This window comes from Schistocerca cancellata, chromosome 1 (genome assembly GCF_023864275.1).
Source record: "Schistocerca cancellata isolate TAMUIC-IGC-003103 chromosome 1, iqSchCanc2.1, whole genome shotgun sequence".
Taxonomy (NCBI): domain Eukaryota; kingdom Metazoa; phylum Arthropoda; class Insecta; order Orthoptera; family Acrididae; genus Schistocerca; species Schistocerca cancellata.
In genome coordinates, this window is record NC_064626.1 from 805,373,560 (window position 1) to 805,390,890 (window position 17,331).

The window sequence follows — 17,331 nt, forward strand, 5'->3', positions numbered from 1 at the left end:
ATAAGACCCATCCCCCGCCTTGGCGCGCGCTATATGTGTCGATCTTCCTGTTTCGGACGCACAGTCATTCAGAAGAAAAGGAAAATAGTACGTATTTGTCGTACGCGAGTGAACCACGATCAAGAAAGCGGCCTTCCAGCCACTTAACGAGATGCCGATAGCAGACGGCGCACGGCAGGCCGCATTCCTCGCCCCTCCACAGGCGGCTGGCGCTCCAATGGCGTGCGGCGCTAGCAGTCGCTTTGGCTTGGCGCGAACCGCTGGCGGGACAGTTGGGCACGGAGCGGCAGTTCGCCAGGGCCACCATGAGCTCCGCAACCATCCAGCAGCGCAAGGCGGCGCTCCGCAAGCAGGTGGCCGCGGCCGTCGACGCACTCACGGACGCCGAGATCCAACGCCAGTCCCGCATCATCACCGACAAGGTATAACACTCGCGACTCGTAAAAACCTCCACCACGCTATGTTTACAGGAACAATCTATCAGCCCTCGTAAATGCGTATTGTCGCTGACGTGTGTATTGACCTTTAGCGATGCAGACTCTTCTGCACCTACCTAGTTATTCCATCACCTTACGCAGTAACTCTTTAAGCATCTTTGGCCACATTGGCACTATACAGGGTGTTACGAAAAGGTACGGCCAAACTTTCAGGAAACATTCCTCACACACAAATAAAGAAAAGATGTTATGTGGACATGTGTCCGGAAACGCTTCATTTCCATGTTAGAGCTCATTTTAGTTTCGTCAGTATGTACTGTACTTCCTCGATTCACCGCCAGTTGGCCCAATTGAAGGAAGGTAATGTTGACTCCGGTGCTTGTGTTGACATGCGACTCATTGCTCTACAGTACTAGCATCAAGCACATCAGTACATAGCATCAACAGGTTAGTGTTCATCACGAACGTGGTTTTGCAGTCAGTGCGATGTTTACAAATGCGGAGTTGGCAGATGCCCATTTGATGTATGGATTAGCACGGGGCAATAGCCGTGGCGCGGTACGTTTGTATCGAGACAGATTTCCAGAACGAAGGTGTCCCGACAGGAAGACGTTCGAAGCAATTGATCGGCGTGTTAGGGAGCACGGAACATTCCAGCCTATGACTCGCGACTGGGGAAGACGTAGAACGACGAGGACACCTGCAATGGACGAGGCAATTCTTCGTGCAGTTGACGATAACCCTAATGTCAGCGTCAGAGAAGTTGCTGCTGTACAAGGTAACGTTGACCACGTCACTGTATGGAGAGTGCTACGGAAGAACCAGTTGTTTCCGTACCATGTACAGCGTGTGCAGGCACTATCAGCAGCTGATTGGCCTCCACGGGTACACTTCTGCGAATGGTTCATCCAACAATGTGTCAATCCTCATTTCAGTGCAAATGTTTTCTTTACGGATGAGGCTTCATACTAACGTGATCAAATTGTAAATTTTCACAATCAACATGTGTGGGCTGACGAGAATCCGCACGCAATTGTGCAATCACGTCATCAACACAGATTTTCTGTGAACGTTTGGGCAGGCATTGTTGGTGATATCAAGATTGGACCCCATGTTCTTCCACCTACGCTCAATGGAGCACGTTATCATGATTTCATGCGGGATACTCTACCTCTGCTGCTAGAACATGTGCTTTTACAAGTACGGCACAACATGTGGTTTATGCACGATGGAGCTCCTGCACATTTCAGTCGAAGTTTCGTACGCTTCTCAACAACAGATTCGATGACCGATGGATTGGTAGAGGCGGACCAATTCCATGGCCTCCACGCTCTCCTGACCTCAACCCTCTTGATTTTCATTTATGGGGGCATTTGAAAGCTCTTGTCTACGCAACCCCGGTACCAAATGTAGAGACTCTTCGTGCTCGTATTGTGGACGGCTGTGAAACAATACGCCATTCTCCAGGGCTGCATCAGCGCATCAGGGATTCCATGCGACGGAGGGTGGATGCATGTATCCTCGCTAACGGAGGACATTTTGAACATTTCCTGTAACAAAGTGTTTGAAGTCACGCTGGTACGTTCTGTTGCTGTGTGTTTCCATTCCATGATTAATGTGATTTGAATAGAAGTAATAAAATGAGCTCTAACATGGAAAGTAAGCGTTTCCGGACACATGTCCACATAACATATTTTCTTTCTTTGTGTGTGAGGAATGTTTCCTGAAAGTTTTGCCGTACCTTTTTGTTACACCCTGTATACAGTTCTCTTAGTCGCCAAAATCTTTTTCCCTTTACTTTTAACTTTGCATGGTGCATTTTCCGTTACACCATTACCAGATCTTTAAAATTGACACGCTTATAAACATTTCATTACAACATCTGTGCCCAAAACCTACTTACTTAATGCCCAGTTTACACATCAATGTCTCCCGCCGGGGGCTCGAGTCCTCCCTCGGGCATGGGTGTGTGTGTTGTTCTTAGCATAAATTACTTTAAGTTAGTGTAAGTAGTGTGTTAGTCAAGGGACCGATGACCTCAGCAATTTGGTTCCTTAGGAATTCACACACATTTGAAAATTTTTTGAACACATCAATGTTCACTATCGGCCACGTGACATGGAAGGTGCCTCGCCGCAGAGGGATAGCATTAAGGAAGCGGGGATGTTTTGCAGAGAGAGCGCAAGCACCTTCCATGTTGCTAAGCCTTACAAAGTGCTGCTGCGGACGGCTCTGGATAAAATTGCATCGCCACTGAAGTATGGCTGTACTGCAGCCAGAAGATGGCTGAGGAGGCAGCTTCCACCACGCCCGGCAAGGCGTCTCGAGCAAGACTATATCTCATTGTCCGCCTTGGGTTAATAGAAGGGGATGTGCAGATCGGTCAAAACTGAAACGCTTTCCTACGTGACACTCACTACAGTGCCCTAAGTCTTCGTACTCCAGTTGTTGTTTCTTCCGAAGAAGTTACCCATGAAACTGCAGCCTTAACTATAGTAGCCTAATTGCGTTTGCTATTACTTTCCGGACTCCGAAAAGATCGGTCTTGCGGAACCCGACACTCGTCTTACATTACAAGCTTAAAAGCATGGTTTAAGGCAAACAGGCAGATACAGTATATCTTCACTTTCGAAATGTTTTTGACGCAGTACTAGACCAAACGAAAGTACCATCATTTGGGCTGAATTGAGGATTTCTTGAGAGGGAGCAGAGGCGTCTGTAAATGGAGGCAAGAGGGGGCACTTTCTCCCTCCAGGAATATAGGAGTATAGATGTTTTATTCATTACAAGATTCCAACTAATTTCTAGCGAGTCTACCAAATCGCAGTTTTAGCATTTCGGAATGCTTTGACGAGTAATATGGATTTAGCCAATCACTATGCTACTTGCGTTTGTTTGATTGTCACTCGGTTCATGGGATATAGCACGTTTCTCGGCGCAGCGTCTGGTTTGGAGCTGGAGTCCATTTCGAGGGTTATTAATGTGGCTCAGATTCACCGATCACATATAAGAAAACGATAATTTTAGGATCTTGCGCCTTCTTTTCCACGGTCGTCCTTGAGAAGTGGGAGGATTTCTTGGGAGGGAGGACGCAGAATGTTATCTTCGATGCACAGTTGTCAACAGAAGTAGAAGTAGCCTCTGACTTTTTTGTAGATGACGCATTTACGTGTTGAATGACAATCTGAAAAAAAAACTGCTTCTATCCAGTCAGATCATGACACAATTTGTAGGTGATGCTAGGATTGCTAACTTGCTCTGTATGTTCCAAAATGTAAAACTGTTCACTTCACAAATTGCTGAAACTAAGGTCTGAATATTTCACCACTGGAATTAATAAATTCATAAAAATACTTTAATGTAGTAATTTGTGAGGACTTGAAATACGATGGTGTCATAGGTTTAGCAGTACGTAAAGCATGTGGCAGACTTCGATTCACACCAAATAGGACTAACAAGGGATACTGAAAGTATACAAAGAAAGGCACAACGAATGGTCACATGTTTCTTTGACTCATGGGAGACCGTCAGAGAAATGTGCTTATAAAGTTTCCTGAAGCTGTATTAGGTGAGAAATCTAGCAGTGTACTACAATCTTCTACGAGTCCCTCCTGTAGGGACGGTAAAGATAAGGTTACACTAAATACAGCATAGCGGCTTTGTCGTAGACACTCTTTCCGTTCTAATCATTCGAAGGAAAAAGGAAGAAATCTTAGAATCCTAATATGTGATACACTGGGGAGTACCCTCTGCCATGCACTTCACAATGGTTGTACGGAGAGAGTGTGGATGTAGACGTAGCGAAGGCGTTCCTCTGATATCTGGTAGAGTGGTAGAAGAACTTGTTTACGCTCGTCCTGATGAGGAATAGTTGATGTCGCGTTTTTCTGCACACTGACCTGTCACGGCAGTGGCATTTTGTGAAGTTCAAGTCAAGACACTGAATAGACCAGTCCACCACAACCATGATGCAATGGACCCTGTTTTTCAGTCAGGAGACATTGCGTATGCAGAACAGGTATGTTTAGAAATTATTGCCACATTACGGGAAGCGTGAACTGCGATGTCATCGAGTAAAGCTACTGATGGGAGCCCAAAGCTAGGAAAGCAGCCCCAGGTCGTTACACAAAATCCAACGAATATCGCACCCCCCCCTCCCCGCGCACCGCGCTTAGGCAAACAGGTTTGGACAGGTCCACGCGCATCTGTCTGAATACGACGTCCTTGTGCCGTGACTCACGACTGTGGAAGCGCTCCTTCCACTGCTCCACTGACCAATGATGGCATTGTTCCGACTACACTAGGGCTGGTCATACATTTTTTCTTATCGTCAGTTCCTGCTGGGCGCTGCAGGGCTATGACAATCATGCCCTGTTACTTATCGACAGGTATTTCTGTCGTTCACATCTTTATCCGAGACGCAACGATAAATATATGACAGTAATGTCTTACTAGGCTTGCCATCACGTAAATTGCCAACCCTTGACATGAGTGCTAAAAGGAACGCATTGAACTTCGGTTACACGATAAAGTAGTCTAATCTAAAAGCCGTAAATTCAACTAAATACTTAGGAATTACAATTACGAACATTTTAAATTGGAAGGAACACATAGAAAATGTTGTGGGGAAGGCTAACCAAAGACTGCGTTTTATTGGCAGGACACTTAGAAAATGTAACAGACCTACTAACGAGATTGCCTACACTACACTTGTCGGTCCTCTTTTAGAATACTGCTGCGCGGTGTGGGCTCCTTACCAGATAGGACTGACGGAGTACATCGAAATAGTTCAAAGAAAGGCAGCACGTTTTGTATTATTGCGAAATATGGGAGAGAGTGTCACAGAAATAATACAGTATTTGGGATGGATATTATTAAAAGAAAGGGCAGGCGTTTTTCGTTGCGACGGAATCTTCTCACGAAATTCCAATCACCAACTTTCTCCTCCAAATGCGAAAATATTTTGTTGACACCGACCTACACAGGGAGGAACGACCACCACGATAAAAGAAGGGAAATCAGAGCTCGTACGGAAAGATACGGGTGTTCATTCTTCCCGCGTGCTATACGAGATTGGAATAATAGAGAATTGTGAAGGTGGTTCGATGAACCCTCTGCCAGGCACTTAAATGTGATTTGCAGAGTATCCGTGTAGCTGTAGATGTAGATGTTGACGATGACTTCGAAAACCCCGGACTTTGAAGCGGTTTATTTTCTCGGACACATACCGTCATGATTTCCTGTTTGGATGTTTGTTCTGCAGTTTGCTATTAAATATGCAATCAAGTTGTGATGTTTTACATCTGGATACAAGGAATAGGCTGTTTTTGTTATTCGGATTTTATGGCGATTAATAGCGTGATTATTAGCACGTTTACAGTTTTTAAAAAAATAGGCAAGAGATACAAATAAAACCAAGACGAGTTTAACGAATACAAATGATACGAAGTTAGTAAGTCGATATACTGCAGTATGGACATATTATGTTTGCGGCACGGACTTGAGGAATGAAATCTACACTTGAACAGTTGGCTTGCATGGGCAAAACTGTCTGGCGGGCAGGGCGGTAGAAGCGCGGGGCATGCGATCGTCGATTGTCGGCGCCTTCTCATTGTTCTCAACAACGAAGTGTGGAAAATATGTACGCAGCAGAGCGTCTAAGTGTGCTTGCCGTTGTTTTTTTAAATATAAAATACGAACGAAAATACGTATACGCCAGTCTTAATTTGCTGAAATTTAACTAAGGTTTTTTAAAATCAATTTATTTCCGTTAACTGAATTTATCCAGACATAAATAAGCCCGCGTTTATCGCGGACACTTGCATAACCCCTCACCCAGGACGTCCCCGAAAGCCCCCAAAGCCGGAAAAACCCTTACTTATCGGAGCCCTGTCTTACCATTTGTCCGAACAGTATGCTTTAGAATTGCAGAGTAGGCAACAGGAGACCTGGACACATTTAATGTTCGCGAACAGGCGCGGATCTTGGAGAAAGGTAGCTTCCTTTCTCTCTCTCTCTCTCTTTCTCTCTGTTTCTTTTTCTCGCTCTCCAGATAAGTTGCTGTCATCTCAACTTTTAACGTGACATAGGTTCCTATGACGTTAATAATAAAATATATAAAATATTTTAATAACATAATAATATTAGGTGTGTGCTTATGTTCGTATTATTTTTTCATATGTTTAGTAAACACAACAGATACACATAACAGAGACTTTAGTCGTCAATAATATATTTTCCTTCTCTATTTACAGCATCTGCCAAGGCTGGGGTAACTTTCAGATTCTGCGACTGTAAAAATCACGTAGTTTTGTTTGAGGCGAAGAAGTCGTCGAGACCTGTTCGGAGCGCATTTTCATCTGGAAAGGAAGTTCCTTGACGGTTGTTCGATAGAGAGCGTAGAGGTAAAATTCCGAGGGCGCAAATCATGTGAATAACATGGGTGTGGAATGACTTCACAACTCAATTCCCGTGTAGTGTTTTTTGTCAGTCTAGCAGAACGCGGGTGGGCGTTATCATGGAGTAACATCACGTAGCTTTCCTCGTCGTTGTTCTTGGAGTGCGTCTGCAAGAAGTCTCAATTCAGAATCAGCGTCAGCAGTGATGGTTACACCTCGGGGAAGCAGTCCTGTAGTACACCACACGCTCGCAGTTCCACCAGATGCATAACATTATCGTTCGTTGACGCGTAGGTTTTTTTATTTAGGCTCAACCAATCCTTTCTTTTCCTGCGTTAGCGTAAAGACACTGTTTCTCGTCTCCAGTAACGATACAGGGTAGGAATGGAATGATCACAGTGTATCACATCTGCCAGTTCTCGAGTACAATGACGTGCATCTTTGTCGATTAATGCGTGTAAAGGATCTTCATCGAACACTGAAGGTCTCCCCGAACGTGGACAGTTAATAAGGTCAAAATCATCCACCTTAAAACAATAAAACCATTTTCATGCCTTGCTTTGTCCAATAGCATTATCCCCGCTGCTGTCATCCATCTTTTGAACTCAAACAGAACGGTACGTCGAAAACGTTCCTATTTCTCCACTTGGAACTGCATTTTTTAGCGTCCACAGTTCCACTCACTATCCATATGACAAAATAACGGTATGTAAACTCAAACAGCAACAGTGAATTACAAATGAAAAATTACAGACGATAAATTAACCCAGAGCAATCGGAATATCAACGTGCAAAACAAATACTCTACGAACTTATGCACCAACCTAATACTAATGATAGCAACAAATTCTCGCAACTCCCTCAACGTCGTAATCTACCCGATATAAAATAGGAAAGTGGACTCACCATTATCAGAATTTAACTTAGCACCGCGATTCTGCAGTCAGTCGTGTAAAATATGGCTGTGCGAGCACGTAAACGACGGGAATGCTGTACCCTTGAGTCGATCTTTCCTGCGTTCAGGTACCCAACCTTTCTGTTGTGCCCTCCCTCCACCTCCCCACCCATACCCCCTTTAGCGGAGTGTCATTCCTCTTGTGTCTTGCCCTGCTCGACTTCCTGTGGTTAGGCAAGTTCTACCTGTGGACTGACGAACCGTAACGGATTTGTTGCTGGCAGCAGGTACAGTTAACCTTTGAATGTGCACACTTAGGTGGCTGGAATGTCACTGGTCAGACACCAAGCACAGAGACGTGGGCAGGTCCCTTCATGTAAGCCACTGTAAAGCATTCAATGTTAAGAGTAGCTTGTAATTTCTAGAACTCATTACCATTTCCGAGACTCTTAGTTTCCATGCAACTTTATTCTCCGAAAATTAGAGGCGAAATATTGAAATTGAGACACGTAAAAATATCATAAAAATATCATCGCTTGCAGGAAAATGATTTTTTGGAGGGAGGTCGTGATGCCACCGTCTTTGGACCGGCGCCAGCCTTTGAAATCTCTTCGGCAGAATACTTGGTTGTGCATGCCTTTCATAGCTGATGCTTTTGTCTCTGCACTTGCTCATTTTATGAAAATTAATAGGATAGTCGTACTTTGCCTGCACTTATATTCGGATACAGTTCTGACTCCACCCTGAGAAAGGAATGGCGGTTATCTTTGGAACAACCGGTTTTTGGTTGTGCTAGTTTTTTTCATCTCCAGTTTAACCTCAGAAAATAACTGGTTCCTGAAATACTCGATTTTCGGTTTTTTGTTGCCATTATTTCAGCGATAAACGTGGACAGAAACAGAAACTGAATAATTCTAAGGTTCCCTCGCATTTCTTTATTATACATTTCAAGATGCATACAGTCAAAATAGCAAATAGAAGAAAATTTAGTCTGTCCAGCGTTTTTTGCTGTGCTCTAAAAATAATGGGAGATTGAACGCTACAAAAAACACACCAGTATTCTCTACTGATTCTATTTTTCTTTTTTTAATCACTGCTCGAAAATAATAGGAATAGTCAATGCTAAAGAGTGAGAACTGAGGTTGTAAAACTCTATTTTTCGTGGTTTGTTTCCAAGGACAACAGGTAGATAAGATCATATATGTAGGCATAGGCAGCAGATCCGCTATTTTCTATTTTTGTTGCAAATTATGTATAAATTGTTAAGTTTTTAATTTACTGCTGTTGCCACAACTTCATTTCTCTTTTATAATTTCATAGAAATGACAAGGAATAAGCTTTCCTGAAATATTTGTTGCATTTTTCTTTTATTATTTTAAATTAAAAACTAATGTTTTTCTGAAATACATATCTTTACTTTTTTATGGAAATTTGAGTACAACTGATTTTTTAATGACAACATGAGAATTGCACTTTCAAAAAATTCAGATGAATAAGTTCGGTAATAGACAAAGTACGTCATTCACCAGAAACGATTACATGTCAAATTGAAATTAAAATTTCAATAATGAATTAATGCATTGACTGGTATTTATTCCCCAGTCTGTTCATATTACTCGTTATATAGTGTGTTGATCTGTAAGCTGACTCCTTTAATCAGAATCAATATCATTCAAAGACAACACGAAATCTTTCAGAATCCACAGAACTTCCTACTAAACTCGTTTTTTTATAAAAAAAAAAGGTAATTTAAAAACCAAAAATTATAGCATCATTGCCATGATAAAGAGATATATCACTTTTTAATCGGTTTTCAGTAAAAAATAAAAGTACCTTTTATAACCAAGACCAAATAAGTACCGAAAAATACCGATTGTTCAGAACTGAAATGCCGTTATCGGTTTTAACTGGTCGGTTTTTTCCATCCCTATCCTGAGTGCCGTGAGCAGCGTCTGCGGACAGTTTTGGTACTGCTCACTCTACTGAGGTACTATTTGTTGTATCGTAATAGTGCGCGACTGTTTCCAACGCTGAACGCTGTGGCAAGTTTTATCAAAGCACTCCAGCTCACTGTCGCTGGACGAGCAGTTTATCACAGACGTGTTCCCCTGCTCCGCTGAAAATTTCGTGTAAGAGTGGAAAGAAGATTGTTAGGTTCCATCATTTTTCCTTTACCGGAATGTAACCATTACACAAGAGGCTATACACCTCATTTGGAAGTGTCCACAGTGGCCAAAATCAGCTCATAGTGTGAGGCAGAAAGCCACATGTCTAACGCTTGGAACCTGATAAAGAAAACATGCGGCTACTTAGTAATTTTGTAAGGATTGTGGGTCCCACTTCCCAGACGTTATTAAAAACTAGACAGATGCTGAGGCATCCCTGGCGTTAAAGAAACAGCTGAAAGAGTTGAAAAAGAATAAGACGCCAGATCCGACGGAACCCCTATTCGATTTTACTTGGGAGACTCTCTCGCCCAGCGAAAATTCCCAAACAACTGGAATAAAGCGCAGGTCAGCCCCGTAGAATTTCGGACCAATATTCTTAATGTCGGTTTGCTACGGAATTCTTGAGTATATTCTAAGTTCGAATATCATAAATAACATTGAGAGAGAACAGCTGATAGCCACAAGGCAACACGGATTTCGAAAACATCGCTCGAGCGAAACTCGTGTTGCCCTTTTCACGTATGATAGCCTGCGTGCCAACCTAAGAACAACAGGCAGATTCCATATTCCTGTGTTTCCGGAAAGCGTTTGACTCAATGCCGCACTACAGACTGTTAACGAAGGTCCGGGCATACGGAATAGATTCTCAGATAAATGAATGGCTTGAAGAGTTTTTAAGCAACAGAACCAAGCATGTTGTCCTGGACGGCGAAAATTCATCGGAAACAAAGGCACCATCAGGACTGCCGCAGTGATTTGTGACTGGACCGCGCTTGTTCTCTATATCAGTAAGCGACCTGACGGGTATAATATGCAGCAGTCTGCGATAGTTTGCTGATGACACTGTAGTGAAGAGAAAGTGTTGTATTGGTGTGACTATACAAGGATACAGCATGATTTGGATAGGATTTCTGTTGTGTGTGATGAATGGCAGCTAACCTTTAGTGGATAAAAAAGCAAGTTAATGCAGATGAGTATGAAAAACAACCATCTAATGTTCGAATAAATTATTAGTGCCGTGCTGCTTGGCAAAGTAAGATCGATTAAATATCTAGGCGCAACGCTGCAAAGCGACATCAAATACAAAGAATATTTAAGATCGGTTGTAGGAAAGACGAATGGTCGACTTCGATTTATTGGACGAACTCTATAAAAGTCTAGCTTCTCTGTCTACAAAGCAAACTGCGTTCAGAACACGCACGACCCATTCTTGAGTGCTGCTCGAGTGTTTAGGGTCCTCTCGAGGTCGGGTTATAAGAAGAAATCGAAGCAGTTCAGAGGGGTAGGTTCGATCAACATGCGAGTGTTATGGAGACGCCTCGTGCACTCAAATGCGAACACGTGGAAGAAAGGTAACGTTCTTTTCACGGAACAGTGTTGCAGTCTCGTGAACCCAAATGGGAACACATGGAAGAAAGGTAACGTTCTTTGCACGGAATACTGTTGCGAAAGTTTAGAGAACCGGCATTTGCGACAGACTGCGGAACGATCCTACTGCTACCAACATACATATCGCGTAGTGACCACGAAGACAAGACAAGAGAAGCTAGGGCTCGTACGGAAGCTTATGGACAATTGTTTTCCTCACTTTGTTAATTTGTGGGTGAAACAGGAAAGCGAATGACTGGCGGTGCTCCAAGATAACCTCTGCCAAGCACCGTATATTGGATTGCAGGATATTTAGATACAGATTTATATGCTTTAAATTTGTGAACATATGAATATAAATAAGGATAACTGGACTAGTCATTTATGAAATGTTTGTTAGTTTACAGTAAACCTTTTCAGGCTTATCTTCTATACATCTTATCTAAAAATGAGCCTGAAAAGGGCGAAAACTAGTTAATCGAAATAAACAAATATTTCTTAAGTGAATGATCGGAGTTATCCGTATCTATTTCCATTTATATACAATTATGTGTCGTACAGAATCCATAATAGACAAGCATCGTTTCTGTACACACGAACTTATCAGGCATGTTCATTTAGTGATGTCACATTCGAAGTAGGATGCATTCGAGACCGCAAACGTCTGATGCATTTAGTGCATACACATTTAATACAGTGAGCAACTGCAGACAAGCATCGACAAGCGATGCCAGTCTCCTATAAATTTCGAGGTAGTTGCAAAGGACCTGCACGATTTTAGTAAAAACAGTGTAAGTAACAAACTGTAACCCTGTTTCAGGAGCCTATTTCAGGCATTTGCTTTACGTTTAATAAAAGAAAGTTTTTTTTAATTTTTGGCCGCATTCGGATCAAATTTCAAATTTCATCAGGATGAGTCTAAGGTTCTGCTGCCGCACCAGTTACAGACAGCCACTTCAAATCATTACAGAAGAAAAGAAAGTTACACAAGCAAGCGCGATAGGAAGACGCTGGCTTGCCAAGGACGCCAATGAGGTATTGCGCAAGGCTGCGGGGTATCTGCTAAGGAACCCCGTTACGTGATATGTGTTGCAGCGAGCAATTCATACTACAGCAGGGGCATTAAACTGGACGAGACAGCTGCTCACTTTATCTGGGCTCCAGGGCATTACACATATACCTGATGAACTTAAATGAGGAGAACGACATTTCTTTCACAGTAATCAGTCCAGTTTAATTTATGCGCGAAACAGTTCGTCAAACGTCGTTAGCTTCTTTCGTTAAAGGTCGCACGGAAGAGATCAGAAAGATAACGCACGACTTTCTCCTTGACTTGAGGCTCGCCTTTAAATTCTTAACAATCGACCACTGGATGGCGCAGTTCAGATGTGACATTACTATTATCTCAAAATTCATGTCTAGTACTTGTTAAAGCAAAAGAGCTCACAAATTATCCGAGTAGTTCGTTTACAATCAGCTTTTAATGAAAGTGTTGTGTAAAACTCGAAGTTTCACCTTAATGTCGTCGTTGGATGTTTTTTTCTTTTATTTTTTATTTACTATTTTATGAAAAGACTACGTCAACAACAACAAATGAGTCGCTTCATTGAGCTGTAGGTAAACAGTCATCTTCAGAAAAGACGGTTTGCCATTGCTTTGCAGAATTCTGTCGTGATGGTACTTCCGTCGCTACAAATTGCGTGAAGGTCTACCAAAATCGATTTTTGTTCCAGAAAACGTCTAGGCTGAAGAGAATCGGCATGTAATGTAGCGCGAGATGGTGGCATCCTTTGGCATTTCTAAAACTACAGCACATTCGATTTTCGCTTCAACTATTAAACAAATCAAATGGTTCAAATGACCCTGAGCACTATGGGACTTAACTTCTGCTGTCATAAGTCCCCTAGAACTTAGAACTACTTAAACCTAACTAACCTAAGGACATCACACACATGCATGCCCGAGGCAGGAATCGAACCTGCGAACGGAGCGGTCGCGCGGTTCCAGACTAGCGCCTAGAACCGCTCGACCACCCCGGCCGGCAACAATTAAATAACCGACCAAAATAATGGGGATTTTCCTATGTAATGCGGAATCGACCACTAGATGTCACGAGAGGCGGTCCCGCCAGTGTAAAACGAGGCGGGGGAGTGCCGTATTGTCAGTAGAAAGGAGTAACAACACAGTGGGTCATTCAGGAGAGCTCAGCGACCTCGAACGTGGGCTAATCATTGGCTGTTTGGATGTCATCTGAGTATCTAATCAATCACGGACGTTTCAGTTCATCTAAAGCAGTCAGCAACCAAGTGTTGTCATCAGAAAAGCGGACAAGAAGTGTCGAAACTGTGGCGTAAAGAAAAATAGTATGGCCGCGCGTTTTGAAGCATCATGTCACGGACTGCGCGGCCCCTCCCGTCGGAGGTTCGAGTCCTCCCTCGGGCATGGGTGTGTGTGTTGTTCTTAGCATAAGTTAGTGTAAGTAGTGTCTAATTCTAGGGATCGATGACCTAAGCAGTTTGGTCCCTCAGAAATTCACACACATTTGAACATTTGGAAGATAGTGCACTACTGACCATTAAAATTGCTACATCACGAAGATGACGTGCTACAGACGCGAAATTTAACCGACAGGAAGAAGATGCTGTGATATGCAACTGATTAGCATTTCAGAGCATTCACACAAGGTTGGCGCAGGTGGCGACACCTACAACGTGCTGACATGAGGAAAGTTTCCAACCGATTTCTCATACACAAACAGCAGTTGACCGGCATTGCCTAGTGAAACGTTGTTGTGATACCTCGTGTAAGGAGGAGAAATGCGTACCATCACGTTTCCGACTTTGATAAAGGTCGGATTGTAGCCTATCGCGATTGCGGTTTATCGTATCGCGACATTGCTGCTCGCGTTGGTCGAGATCCAATGACTGTTAGCAGAATATGGAATCGGTGGGTTCAGGAGGGTAATACGGAACGCCGTGCTGGATCCCAACGGCCTCGTATCACCAGCAGTCGAGATGACAGGCATCTTATCCGCATGGCTGTAACGGATCGTGCAGCCACGTCTCGATCCCTGAGTCAACAGATGGAGACGTTTGCAAGATAACAATCATCTGCACGAACAGTTCGAAGACGTTTGCAGCAGCATGGACTATCAGCTCGGAGACCATGGCTGCGGTTACCCTTGGCGCTGCATCACAGACAGGAGCGCCTGCGATGGTGTACTTAACGACGAACCTGGGTGCACGAATGGCAAACCGTCATTTTTTCGGATGAATCCAGGTTCTGTTTACAGCATAATGATGGTCGCATCCGTGTTTGGCGACATCGTGGTGAACGCACATGGAAGCGTGTATTCGTCATCGCCATACTGGCGTATCATCCGGTGTGCTGGTATGGGGTGCCATGGGTTACGCGTCTCGGTCAACTCTTGATCGCATTGACGGCACTTTGAACAGTGGACTTTACATTTCAGATGTGTTACGACCCGTAGCTCTACCCTTCATTCGATTCCTGCGAAACCCTACATTTCAGCAGGATAATGCACGACCGCATGTTTCAGGCCGTGTACGGGCCTTTCTGGATGTAGGAAATGTTCCACTGCTGCCCTGTCCAGCACATTCTCCAGATCTCTCACCAATTGAAAACGTCTGGTCAATGGTGGCCGAGCAACTGGATTGTCACAATACGCCAGTCACTACTCTTGATGAACTGTGGTATCGTGTTGAAGCTGCATGGGCAGCTGTACCCGTACACGTCATCCAAGCTCTGTTTGACTCAATGCCCAGGCGTATCAAGGCCGTTATTACGGCCAGAGGTGGTTGTTCTGGGTACTGATTTCTCAGGATCTATGCACCCAAATTTCGTGAAAATGCAATCACATGTCAGTTCTAGTATAATATATTTGTCCAATGAATACCCGTTTATCATCTGCATTTCTTCTTGGTGTAGCAATTTTAATGGCCAGTAGTGTATATAAGCAGCTACTGTAACGAAAATGTAAACAACGACTGTTATGAAGTCTTTTACGTAATAACAGCCAAACAAACTCTTTTATGTAAGAGTAATCGTTTGTCCAGGCAAAATTAACTAATGCAACTAGTAGCCCCATTAATTATCTGACATCAAGTATCCTGACACCATTATGAAATGTGGAATAGTAATTAAATGCCACGAGAGGCGGACTCGCCAGTAAGAAAGGGGGCGAGCACTGTTGTGTTGTCAGCAGAGAAGCTGTAACGGCAGAATGGGCGGTCAGGAGAGCTCAGTAGCCTCAAACCTCGACTAGTCATTTAATGTCTGTCACCTGGGTAACAATTACGTGAGGGACATTCTGACCCTGCGAAAGCTGCGAAAGTCGACTGTTGGTTATGTGACTCTGAAGTGGAACCGCGAAGGAACAACCATAGCTAAACCAAGGCCAGGCAGATCTCGTGTACTGACGGACAGTATCGTCGAGCATTGTGGATTGAGGATGTAAAAATTGCATTAAATTGGCGGAAGGGATCACTCGTAAGTTCCAAAGTGCTACCAGCAGTCTAACTAGCACCATGAGTGTGTGTAGGGATGAAAAATAATGGGGTGCAGTGGTCGAGAAACTCCTCATAATCCACGCAGTCGTGTAGTCACTGCTAAGCGGCGCTTGAGGTGTCGTAAAGAGCGAGGACGACGGATGTCTGGAGACGGATGATAAGGAGTGATGGCTCACACTATGCTCTGTGGCAATCCGATAGGAGATATGGATTTGTCTGATTCCTGGAGAACGTTATCTGGCGTCATGTATAGTGCCAACACCTAAGTACAGAGGAGGTGGTGTTACGGTTTCGGGGTGTTTTTGATGGTTAGGGTGTGATCCCCTTATTGCGTTTATGAAAATGCTAAATGCTGAACATAATGAACACACTTCACAGTATTGTGTACTGTGCACAGTAGAGGAACAGTTCGGAGACGATCATTACATCAGCACGACAGTGCATCCTGACATACAGCACCAGCTATGAGGTAACGGTTTGTGGACAATAACGTTCTTGAAATGGACTTGCCTGACCACAGTCCCGACCTGGACTTTGGGATGAGTTAGAACGTCGACTTCGCTCCAAGCCCCAGCATCCATGGTGCTTGGTTTCGGCTCTTGAGAGAGAGTGGGCTGCCATTCCTCCACAGACCACCTCACTGAAACTGTCCCCAGACAGAATTCAATCCGTCATAAAGGCGAATGTCCAATAACAGGTGCCTACATACTCTCTAGCAGATAGCGAGTTGTGAAAAAGGGCTTTTCGTGATGGATTCTGCGCAAAAATCTGATGTATAAAGGGCGGTCAAAAAGTTTCCGTTCGAGGGCGTTGTTGCAGCGAGTATGCAACCTAGCGCGACCCCGATAAGCACCGACATGTAGGCACGAGATTAATTAGTCGTGTCTTTCCAACGTGCATGCGGTAAATACAGAAACACAAACTATCAGGACGTTATTACCAAATGTCTCCAAAAAGGACCAACGTGAGGTTATTATTTACTTGGGGGCTGAAGTACACACATGTATATGGGGCAGCATGTCTGTCGGCAACCACCGTTGTTGAATGGTGCGCCACGGCCCTTGAGCGCATTGTTGCAGCTGTGCCACCACTGGCAACCGTGGTCGTAAGTATCGACTATGCAGTGGTGTCATACATCGTCCCCTCGGAATTCAGGAGTCAGCCACCTGCTGTAAAGGTGGTGCTTACCCTGTTCTCGAATTACCAGGGCCCATGTCACAAATATCCTAAAGCATAAGTTATGCCAACTCGAGTGGGAGGCACTCGAGAACCCGTCCTTTAGCTCTGAAACTTCTCCATGCAATTATCACGTCTTCTCTGTCCTTTAAAAAAGGCCTTGATGGGTCGACGATTTCTGTCGCACGGGGATATGGAGCAGGCGGTTACGGACTTACCGACGCATCAGGACGTGGTGTTTTACTAGAAGTGTACCGTGAACCTGGCGCTTCGGTGGGATGATTGCCTCATTGTTGGCGGCGATTTAGCCTGATTGGCATACCGATTCTGGACTGTACGGCCTTCGAACGAAAACTTTTT

General features: G+C 44.0%; 1 protein-coding gene across 1 annotated transcript in view; it reads left to right on the plus strand.

Annotated features, from left to right (window-relative positions):
• The first annotated feature begins 256 nt into the window (after nt 1-256).
• The window catches only part of LOC126162352 (5-formyltetrahydrofolate cyclo-ligase), a 63,451-nt gene continuing 46,376 nt past the window's right edge, over nt 257-17,331 (plus strand). The window contains exon 1 of the mRNA XM_049918808.1: nt 257-422. Within this exon, the coding sequence (XP_049774765.1) occupies nt 306-422 (117 nt within the window). The 5' untranslated portion in view covers nt 257-305. The remainder of the gene's footprint in view (nt 423-17,331) is intronic.